The sequence below is a fragment of the Mus caroli genome, unplaced genomic scaffold (genome assembly GCF_978045245.1).
Source record: "Mus caroli unplaced genomic scaffold, Mus_caroli_1 scaffold_5, whole genome shotgun sequence".
In the NCBI taxonomy this organism is placed as follows: domain Eukaryota; kingdom Metazoa; phylum Chordata; class Mammalia; order Rodentia; family Muridae; genus Mus; species Mus caroli.
The window spans coordinates 95,729,741-95,740,846 of record NW_028227260.1 but is presented as its reverse complement, the minus strand read 5'-3'; the positions used below and the strand labels follow the sequence as shown (position 1 = coordinate 95,740,846).

The following is an 11,106-nucleotide window of genomic DNA, read 5'->3' as shown; positions in this document are numbered from 1 at the left end:
GGTTGTGGAAGATGTGGAGGCCCAACACATAACTCAGATGACCAGGCTTTTTTACCACTTCCAGTTTCCAGCTATTTGGACCCAAGGACAGGTTTTTACATCTTTTCCATTGAAACCAATACCCTGCTTGATTAATTTAGTCCTGGTTTCCCTGGAGACCTGTGGGTGAAGTACCTTGGTGCTGCCAGCAGAGTGGGACACTGTGATAGGAGTTGTGGTGCGCCCAGGGAGGCAGACACACATCTATCTACACATTTAGATGCTGCACAATGTAATAGTAAGGGTCACAGGGTATGTTCCTATGCATCATCAGGGTGGATAGAGAACAACAACAACAACTACAAAAATATCTGAGCTCATACTCCTAAGAAACAAATATGTACCAGGGAAGACATGGCTCAGCAGTGAAAAGCTTGCTGAACAGCCATGAGACTCTGAGTACAGAGCCCCAGAAACCTTTTAAAACCCTCAGCACAGGGGCGTTAGACACAGGTCAGTAGTTAAGAGCACTTGGGGCCCTTGCAGAAGACCTGAGTTCAAAACGCTGTACCCATCAAGTGGCCCACAGGAACTCTACCTCTAAGAGTCTGACACCCTCTGTGGGCATCTGAATGCATGGGCACATACGAACACACAGACAGACACATGCAGATCCACATAAATAAAATAACCAAAATAAAACTTTAAAGAAAAATCTCAGCACAGCAGTGAGTATTTGTACCAGCAGCACTAGGAGGCAGAGCCAGGTAGATCCCTAGAACCCAATGATCTAACACCCTAGCCCAGTTGATGAGCACCATGTTCAGAGAGAGAGGGGGGAGGGGGGAGGGAGGGAGGGAGGGAGGGGGAGAGCGAGAGAGAGAGGGAGGGAGGGGGAGAGCGAGAGAGAGAGGGAGGGAGAGGGAGAGGAAGACAAAGAAGGAGAGATACAGAGACTGTTTCATAAAATAAACCAGGTATCAGAAGTATCTCTGGCCCCTACATGCAAAGGTCCATGTGTGCAATCACACACACACACACACACACAAACACACACACAGAGTTGTGCCTATACACATGAAGGCATATACACAAGTACCACACACAAAAAGGAATATTTTCACACAAACACACACACACACACACACACACACACACACACACACACACAGACCGAGACAGAGAGACAGAGAAATAAAATAGAATTCAACACTGGAGAAACACTTTGGACAGTATCCATATATGGTAAAGATAGGCAGAATATTTCAAGTAGGAGACATTCAAAGCGGTAATAATACAACATTATATTATGATTATTAATTATTATTAAAGAAATAATACTAAAGGCCCAGAGGGTCACAGGAAGTTTGCACAAAGGGGGAAGTTCTTTTAGAAAATGCAAACTTTAGACAGTAAAATGATCCCAGCAGGGAAGGCCTCATTTAGTCTGGAGGAATGCAATTCCACTTGGAGAAAATGGGGGAGGCTGAACACAGTCTGTTTTCAATGCTTCTACACAACGGGACACAATGAGACAAGTGGCCTGGACTACACTGGCCCCATGCAGGAACACAGGTGACAGCACACCTCCACATGGCATGGGGCCATTTGTGTCTGAGAAGGGGTGAAACGTCAGGGATGTAAGAAAGAAAATGCAATTAAATGACTCATCCCAACAAGTCTGAAACTATTTCATGTTTATTAAATCAAACGTTCCCAAGTAAGGATTTCCCAGGGCATACATACAGGAATTCACAGGACGCAAACTTTAACTATACAGGAGACCTCATATATAATATCCCTGATGATCCCATACTACATGCGCGATAAATTTCACAAACAAAACATTCTCAGTTACTCCTATGCTTACAAGTGAGGGAATTAATAAACCATGGCGAATTAAGCTGTATTCATGTTCAGAATCACCTCTTAGTGTGACAGACACATTTAATTGAAAGACCTTGTAAATGTTGTCTGCAAATGACATTTCCACCGATTCAAGCCACATTACACACATCTTTCTTACTGGGGAGGTTTGATGAATTCTACTATAACTATTATCCAAAGGCACACTGCCTTTGGAGGCTGAAGGTCAGTTTCATAGGCTCCATCACTGAACACATTTCAGAGCAGAATGTAAAAGGATGCCTGTATCATCTTTAATTATTTATCTGGACACGACAACCATACTCCCTTGCGTGCCTTCTAATTTGGGGAGATGATGTTCAGGTATAATAATCTACTGTATCAACACCAATGTGTGCTAACCAGTAATTACGATGCTACCAAGGAAAGCCTGCCATTTCTACCCGAGGGCTGTAGTTTCCTACAGACATTTTTGCACTGCTCTCACACAAATCCCAGGGTTTATTTGGGTTTTAACAGAAGGGGGCATCTGCAGGAACAGGAGGAAGACAGGAGAAGATCTAGGCACCGAAGCTGCAAACATCAGCACTAGCAGCTTCACCCAGAGTATTATACTGCTCCCCTCATATCGGCTTTTGTGCTCCAAAGTATTATGAGAATAACACATCCAGGAGAGACTGTGGAGTAGCAGCAGTCTTTTGCTGGTTCTGTTAAGTAATGAAAATATTAAATGGGTGTATAATAATAAATAATAGTAAATAATAAATAGCACTCAGGGTTGGCCTTATCCCCATTTTCTATGGGAAAGGCTAGGTACTTACATGCAGCATCAGAAGTTTGATTTCCAAGGTGGCTATGAGACGTCTCAGCTCTTCAGCAATGGAATTTCCCCGAGAATCCCTCAGTAACTCCAGGTTCTGAAGCAAAGAACATGTGAGGAAATCAGCCCTGGTCATCTTGTCTTTCAAATGGGAACATCAACATTTCAAAGGAAGCAAATGTGGTAAAAGATGTGGTTTAATTACTCCAAAAATTACTCCAAAAGCAGCGAGCACCAACCCTGTACAACATGAAGATCAAAACATCTACCAAAGTGATGCCAACATTTCCACTTCTCAACCCACTGCTGAATGGTCAAACCGTGAGGGATTAGCTATAGGGGTGGCCCAGGGGAACGGTCCTTGCCTACCATGTCTGAGAGTCTGGGATACCTCTCCACGCACAGCACAAATGAAAGCCAATGAAGCCAAGTGAAAACAGAGCATGAAGCATGAGCCCATTCTTTGCTACTCGCCCACTTCTTAGCAAGATGGAATAGCTTGTCCCATACTATGACCACTGTGCACCAGGAACTTAAAACTCAAGGTTTCCACCCCCACATTCCCTTTAGCACTGAGTGAAACAGCACACACTACATCTACAGTCTGGCATTATAAAACTTTGCAGGATCTCTTCCATAATCTTGTTCAGTGACCACAGAAACTGGAACAACACAGAGATCTTAACATTGGAATGGGTGAGCAAGTTTCTGGGCCACTGAGAACTTAAAGAATGATATTTCAGCAGGAACACACACTGGCCCCTAATCCCCGCCCAGTGTGTGTGTGTGTGTGTGTGTGTGTGTGTGTGTGTGTGTGTGTGTGTGTGTGTGTTTCGGTGGGGGGTTTTTTGTAGGAGACAGGCATTAAGAAAGCAAGGATAAATTCTGTCAACGAGGTTGTTTTGGGTCATCTGAATTACTCTGGATGAACAAAATTTTAAGTACAACTTGAAAAAGCCAGTTCACATTGAGTCTGAAACAAAAGTAGAGCGACCAGTATTTATTTGTCTTGTAGAGAGCTACAAACCTGAAGACAGCATAGGACAATCAACGTGCCTAGAAAGTACTTACAGAGACTATTGTGGAGGATAACCCTCAATTCACAATGTCTCTGACTTCCACTTACTTTCTTACTGAGTGCTATACCTGGGAGCTGTCTTATGGTTCGATTGGCCATATGAAGCCATGTTTCAGTCCTACAATGATAGGAAATGTAAATGGACTGAGCAAGTAAAGTGAGTGCAAATATTGTTGTCACTAGTCTGCTTAAAAATGGAACGAGAGGGTCTGGGAAGACAGCTGCAGTGTGTAAAAGTAATTCTTGGGGGGTAAGAATGCAGCAGTAATGGAGGAGCTTGCTCCATCAGCATAGAAAGGCAACGTTAGCTCTTCAGCATACATAGTAAAAGTCAGGCATGATGACACATCGACCTGTGGCAGCAAAGGACCTGCTGAGCAGCCAGCCAGCCTAGCCATAGTTCCAGGTCCAGTGAGTCATCCTGTTTCAAATGGGTATCATGGGAGTCCCGCACAGTGGTGCACACCTTTCATCGCAGCACTCAGGAAGCAGAGGCAGGCAGGCAAATCTCTTGTGAGTTTGAGTCCAGAGTGGTCTACATAGTAAGTTCAGGACAGCCAGAGCTACACAGTGAGACCCTGTGTCAAAATCAAAACCAAACAAACCAAAAGCTAGAGGTAAGAAAAAAAGATATGATGAAGTGTGTCTGTAAGAGTTGTCTTCCAACATCTACACACCCATGCACAGGCAAGTACGCATGTGTGCATGTGTGCACATACATACCCAATGAAAAAATGCACTGTGACCCAAGACGGGATGAGCTGAAGAGCATTAGTGCCCTGTACAATATGAGCAGCTCCAGATGAGATTACCACGGCAGCACGTCCGGCTTTGAATGATTCTCCCAACCATGAGTGAATGGGAAAATTAGAAACTGACTCTGTACTGAGGGTTACATGGAGCATGAGGAAATGGAGGACGGGGTTTGCAGGTAACTTTCATAAGCTGTTATCCAAAGCAAGAGAGAATGCCAGGATATTCAGTGTCCCCTGGAGAGGTTGTTCAACACACCTCCAAGTAGTCTTCACACAGTGATTTAAATTCCTCCATTCTGTTCTTCTGAAGAGCGAGAGATTCATGAATAAACTTCTGTTGCTCCATAAACATATTCTACAAACAAAGGCAGTGTAAGATGTAAGAATAAGCCGGGGGGGGGGAGGGAGGGAAGAGGAAGCTTATAAAAGGAAATTTTGTATTGTATTTATGCAAAACAGATAGAGTGAAAACATTTACATTCTTTTCAATTAAAACAGTGACCACATTTACAGAAGTATCCTAATAGTAAAATAATGACCTTCATCATGTGAAGGTCACTCATTTAATGTGAAGGGTTCCTATTTAACAGGACTCAAAACACTGCTATTAGTTCCTGCAGATTTGAAAACCTACCTACTAGAGGCCTTCAAATGTGCTGGACTCTCTGTATTTTTAGAACCTATCTTGAGTTATCCCCATCATTTGTCACTCTTCCACAAAGGGACGTGCTCCACTTTGGCCTTTCCAGTAAGAGTAGAGCACACAGTGCCATACTAACAGGGTTATATTCTTTAAGACTGACTTCAGACACTCACCTGTACCAATATAAGGATACACATCTAAAACAAATCTTTGAAAAAATTCTTTCAGATACCTATGGACTTCTTCCCTCCTTCCACTCCCAGGAAACTAAGGCACAGATGTAAATTATTTTTCTGAGTTAGCATAACTAGCAAGAAACTGGACGGTGACTGCGATCCACTAGGTTTTTGACTCCAGAGTCCATGCTCCTGACCTGAGCTGGGCTGGACAGCATTTCCATACCCTCAGTAGTCCCCCTTCTGCTTCCCCACCTTTGGAAGTCAGAATCCCCAGGGAGCAGCTCCATCCTCCACCAGGAAGAAAGGACCCCCCCCAGAGACAGCACTGAGTCCAGTTACCTGCCCCCCAAAGTCCATTCTCATCTCCAGGCTAAAGGTGACTCAGTCACCATCGCAGGTCCATCACTGCATGGGAACCTTTCCCTCTTCTCCTCTGGGACAGGGCCGGTCTGAACTCCAACCACACTGGCAGCTAAGTCTCCACCTGCCCCTCCACAGCCCCATAAACTGCTCTCATTCTGTCTGCATCACTGATCACTGTGTCAGAAGGCTACGTGGGGCCCTCCTTCTCTTGGCATCAGCACTGTGTCCATCCTGAAGGGTCCCCTCTCAGGATACAATCCCATACCTCCTTCTGCACACTGCAGACAGTACCTGCTCATCCCCCCACGCCTGTACCATGCAGGCTCCTAACCCATCATTACCCTTGTCATCTTCCCATAGAAGGGAAACAAAAATAAACCAAGTCATGGAGGATGGCCAGTCTCTCCCCTCCACATCAACCACCCACCTGGTCTCCCAGAGCTCATGTCCTGTCCCTTCCCTCCAGACCTGCTGCAGGAAGCCTCTGTTGCTACCTCTGAGGCTGACGAAATGGACTCCTTTCAAGCTAAGCCTGATACTCACAGAGAGTTTTTCAGCCTGTGTCTTGAGTTTTAATGCATTCGAAGTTAACTTCCTACTCAAATTTGTAAAGTGAAGAGAATAGTCCTGACAAAGTTTCTGCCTGTAAAAGACAACAGTGAACACTGTGATATTCCTTCTCGACATGAAGAAAGCACATTCAAACACAGCACGACTGACTTAACTTCACTAAATGCAATACTGGAAAAGGACATCTAAAATATCCTGACAGGAAAATGGAAAATGAGGTGGATTAGTTCCCACCACACTAATAGCATCTGTTCCTCCTTGGCCGAGACAGGAGTCACTTTCACAGTTCTTAGTGCTAGAAAACTCAGGTGTGTTTTACTAGCATTCCACAAGCATTAGTCTCTCTGACGAGACCAACCCCTGCTTTATTTTCTCATTATGAAGATAGGTCCAATGTGGATGCACACCCAGGACAATCAGAGACTTCTGTGTGCGCCTACCCACTCTTCGTCACTGTACCCATGAGGATTTCAGGATACCTGTATGGTGAACAGGGCTCCGGAAACCTGTACAACATTGGAGACTAGAGATTTTCATCTCATTTCACACTGAAGAGATGAAGGACTCCAGGATGAATGATTTGAGGATTTCAAGCTCAATGCACCCAGCACTTTCACCCAACGCACACACGTCACTTACTGTTACACTGATTCAACTGCCCTGTGTCAAAAAGGTGTCAAAACATTTTAATTCATCCTTAGGAAACACAGTTGACTGACTTCAGTTACAACGGGAGGGTATAAGACAAAACAAAGTCTGTTCTACAGAAAAACCAAGGCAAGTTCACTTGCCAAATAAGTTTCTAGCCAGTGGGGACACTGGCTATTCCCCCTTCATTGTGCTCACAAACCAACTGTCAACAGCTCTGGGATCAAAGTGACAAGAAGCAACAACCCTACCTCTCTTCACACTGGGTTTTCAGAACATCCTTAATTTTGACCTCCATGGCACAGAAAGATGAGTTCATGATCCTTGAGAATCTTTCTCTGTTTTCCTGAAGAACTTTGTTAGTTGGCTCTGTAAGGGGACATAATCTTGGAGGCATTACTGTGAAGGTCCCTCCAGGGTACTGGAAAGACACTTGTTATCAATAGGTGGATATGATCTGAAGATGCAAAGGTTATTTGCCTCCTTTCTTTTAGTCTAGAATTTCAGTGGCTCTGACCTGACCATGAAATTGGACAGTTGGACTTCAGTGTCTAGATATTACATACAAAACATAACAGAGGGGACTTAACAAGACTTACAAAAAGGTTATCAAGTCACTGTGTAATTTCTTTACTAGATGCCATTTATAAAGTATGAATGTAATCAATGTACTAAGCGTGTTTCAGTTCTAGAACATGCTAGGAGGAACTGTTGGGCTGCTTGATGCAAAACACAAATGTCCATTTACAACAATCTCCAAAGGCTCAGAGATCACTGGACAGTGAGAGGAAAAATACAGTAACCATTGTAGCCCTAGAGGCTATTTGACAAATTTGATAAGGTAGAATCCTGAAAAAAAAAAATATATATATATATTTGGATTTTCGAGACACGGTTTCTCTGTGTAGCTCTGGCTGTCCTGGAACTCACTCTGTAGACCAAGCTGGCCTCGAACTCAGAAATCCACCTGTCTCTGCCTCCTGAGTGCTGTGATTAAAGGCTTGTGCCACCACGCCCGGCTACATCCTGAATAATTTAAAGGGAAACATGACTCATGGAAAAATCTGTGGTATTGGAGATGGAACCCAGAGGCCTGAACAATATGAGGCAAGTCCCTCCACCCGACTACAGCCCTATCCTGAGGTTCTGAATAGTTTCTAGATGTAACTCTCCATCAGAAAAGCCGGCAGACCTTCCAGCATGTTCTTGGGTTGGTAAGTTTTGTTTAACAGTTCATGTGACTAACCTCTGACAGCAATTTAAAGCAGGACTCGACTGATCATACTAGGGCCACAGGCTAACAGCACTGACTTCAGCTTTCCACTTCATGTGCTATCTTTTTGCACTGTAAATTGTGGGCAGCTATTTAACCAGGATTGACCCTCTTCAAGCACTGCGCCCCCCCCAACCAAATATAGAAAAACAGGACTAGAATACAAATGAGAGAATTAAAATGTGGTATCAAAAACAGATGCATCACTTGTGTGAATCAAAAACTGGGAGACGGATACTTTCATCCAATTTTTAAATCTCTCTCAGTGAGTAGGCATGAATAGTCACACTGCAGGTGCCATGATCTTCACATGGACAATTAAGGTCAAGTAGAGACTTGGTGAGCTAATAAATACTATTTTGACACTGTGTGTTTGAGAACAGGGCAGTAAGCCCACTTCTCTTCTCTGCCAAGTGACAACTCCCTTGCCTTGCATTTCTTTGGCTCAAATAAATTTCTTAACTTCGAATTGTCTCCTAGAACATACCTTCGAATTCTTGGAACAAATCCTGTTTTTCCTTCCTGCAAAGAAATCACATTAACTCTTTAATTCAATGTATACAGAAGGCCAACTTTGTTGCATGAGCAGGGAAGTAGAGTGTGCCCCACACAGCCTCTATACAGTTCACAGTTCAAGAGCAGACACTGATTCTTCTAGATTTCTCTGTATGAAACAGAAATGCATGTGTATAAGTGTGAAGCCATCAGAGGTAGTAATGTATATGTGTGTATGTGTGTATGTGTGTATGTGTGGAGGGGCTCCTCCTCTACCAATTTCCACCTTATTCCTGAAAGACAAGTTCTGTGACAGAACTTGTAGTTAGCTGGTAGCATGAGATTTTCATTTTGTAACACACTGAACATCTGATGGACTGCAGGACGAATGTGTTGGGGCCTTTAAACTCAATGCATCCAGGACTACCCTGTGATTCACACACCTTACCCACGACTGCATTTGTTTGTTTGTTTGTTTGTTTGTTTATATCTCAGTTTATTTTTGGTAGGTTGGCATGCAGAAAGAAGTTCTCTGCCAAACCTCAGCCCTCAGTGCTGGGCTTCGAAGGTATTAAGTGGGTGGCCTTTTCTGTTGGGGCTGAGGATATGATCTCAGATTCTCCGGTTTGTACATACAGCACCATTTCACTGAGCCATTTTTCCAGCCTGACGTTTCTAAATATATTATATGAGTGGGAACAAAGAAAGAAAGGAAGGGAGGGAGGGAGGGAGGGGGAGGGAGGGAGGGAGAGGGAGGGAGGGAGGGAGAGAGAGAGAGAGAGAGAGAGAGAGAGAGAGAGAGAGAGAGAGAGAAAGAGAGAAAGAGAGAAGGAAGGAAGGAAGGAAAGAGAAATAAGGAAGGAAAGAGAGAAATAAGGAAAGAAAGAAAGAAAGAAAGAAAGAAAGAAAGAAAGAAAGAAAGAAAGAAAGAAAGAAAGAAAGAAAGAAAGGAAGAAAGAAAGGTGATCACCTGGCCTGTTGCCTCTCTGTTCCTGAGGAAATAATGTCCTCCCTACCAGCATCAAGGACTTCTCTGTTAGCTGTATTTAAAGACAAAGAGGAAAAATGTTTTGAGACAAAGTGAGCGGCTCCCATCATCTCCCATTGAAAACTGATTCACTGTGGGGTTTCTAGAGCCAATAGCCACCTACAGTAACTTACACTTTTAAAGTAAGTCATGCATTCCCATTCTTATCCATCCATGCATGAATGCATGCACAAGCACGTGCAGGCACAGAGTAAGTGAGGGTGGGCACAAAAAGCATGCACAGACAGAGAGGGAGGGAGACAGACAGACACAGAGAGAGAGAGAGACAGAGAGAGACAGAGAGAGAAAGAATATCACACAGAAGTACAGACACATGCAGAGACACACACAAAATTCATTAGGCTTGAGTGATTCTTGGACCAGATGTTACAGGCATCTGCACATGTCCTTCCACATGTGACCCATGTGCTCCCAGAGAGGCACACTGCATATTGCCTGCAAAGAACTGTCTTATGAGCCTTGTAGGATTCTTGTGTGGTGGGAATTTCAGGTGGTGAAAGTTGAAGCCACAAGCAAGCTTGAGCAACAGTTAATAGCATCTGAACCTCCCCCCACTAGTCCAAGTAGGAAATGTCCATGCACCACCACATCCACTCAGTGTGCCACCTGCCAAGGGATTTTAGGATGTCTGCTGGGGTTGGACACAGCCCTCTGGCAGCCCCTCTGGTTTGTGTGTGGGTTTTTTCATGATGCTGTTTTGGTTTTGTTGTTGTCCTCTTCTGTTTTTTACCTGCATCGACTGTACCCGGGTTCTGGCTGTCATCTGAGGAGAGATTTGGATCCATCCTTGGGTGCCTGCCAGCAGTGTCAGTGGCCTTCCTTTCCCTGCTTGACATAGCTAGAATCTTCTTGCGTTAGATAGGAGTCCTGGAAGTAGAGATACCGGGAAGAATTGGAAGAGGGAAATGGGAACAGGGAACAGGACACCATGGGTGTGGCTGGGTGTCCTGGCACTTGTGCTGGTGCAAAATGAGGACAAGAGCATGCCACCAATGTCCTGACCTGCCCCATTTCTCTCTCTGGACTTGGAGCTCCCAGACCCACTACCTTTCAAGATCAGTACCCTCTGCCTCTCTCAAAACCCTATACCCCCACCCCGTATAATACAAGGACATAATGCTGATGTCTGGTGGGAATTCCAACTCACTAAGGTCCTACTCATCAGTCAGTGAGGCCATGTCTCACAGCCCACTTGCTGTCCCATTTAGCCCTCCCAATCCTGCTCCCTAGCCTCGCCCTCTGTGGCCTTGCCAGGCCTCCTTTGGAATGTGAAGGTCCTAGGATGGTCCCACCGGTTTGGATTTGACCTGACTCTTTGTGATCCCACTGCCCTACCACATGAGCTAAGACTCCTTTCTGAACCCTGTATAAACTGGAGAGCCCCTTAAC

The 11,106-nt window shown here is 44.5% G+C and overlaps 1 protein-coding gene across 2 annotated transcripts; it reads right to left on the bottom strand.

Moving 5' to 3' along the window:
- Positions 1 to 2,485: 2,485 nt before the first annotated feature.
- Positions 2,486 to 10,553, bottom strand: LOC147004718 (X-linked lymphocyte-regulated protein 3A-like). 2 transcript variants are annotated; one of them, XM_085837713.1, is made up of 8 exons: positions 10,448 to 10,553; positions 9,640 to 9,709; positions 8,662 to 8,696; positions 7,153 to 7,270; positions 6,227 to 6,326; positions 4,755 to 4,853; positions 2,667 to 2,762; positions 2,486 to 2,552 (listed from the first exon to the last, which is right to left on the bottom strand). In XM_085837713.1, the coding sequence occupies exons 1-8, from the start codon at positions 10,551 to 10,553 to the stop codon at positions 2,496 to 2,498; spliced, it is 681 nt and encodes a 226-aa protein (XP_085693839.1). In that variant the 3' UTR covers positions 2,486 to 2,495. The 2 variants fall into 2 exon arrangements, with proteins under 2 accessions (XP_085693839.1, XP_085693840.1); XM_085837714.1 differs by having other exon boundaries at positions 10,463 to 10,553.
- Between the last annotated feature and the right edge of the window lie 553 nt (positions 10,554 to 11,106).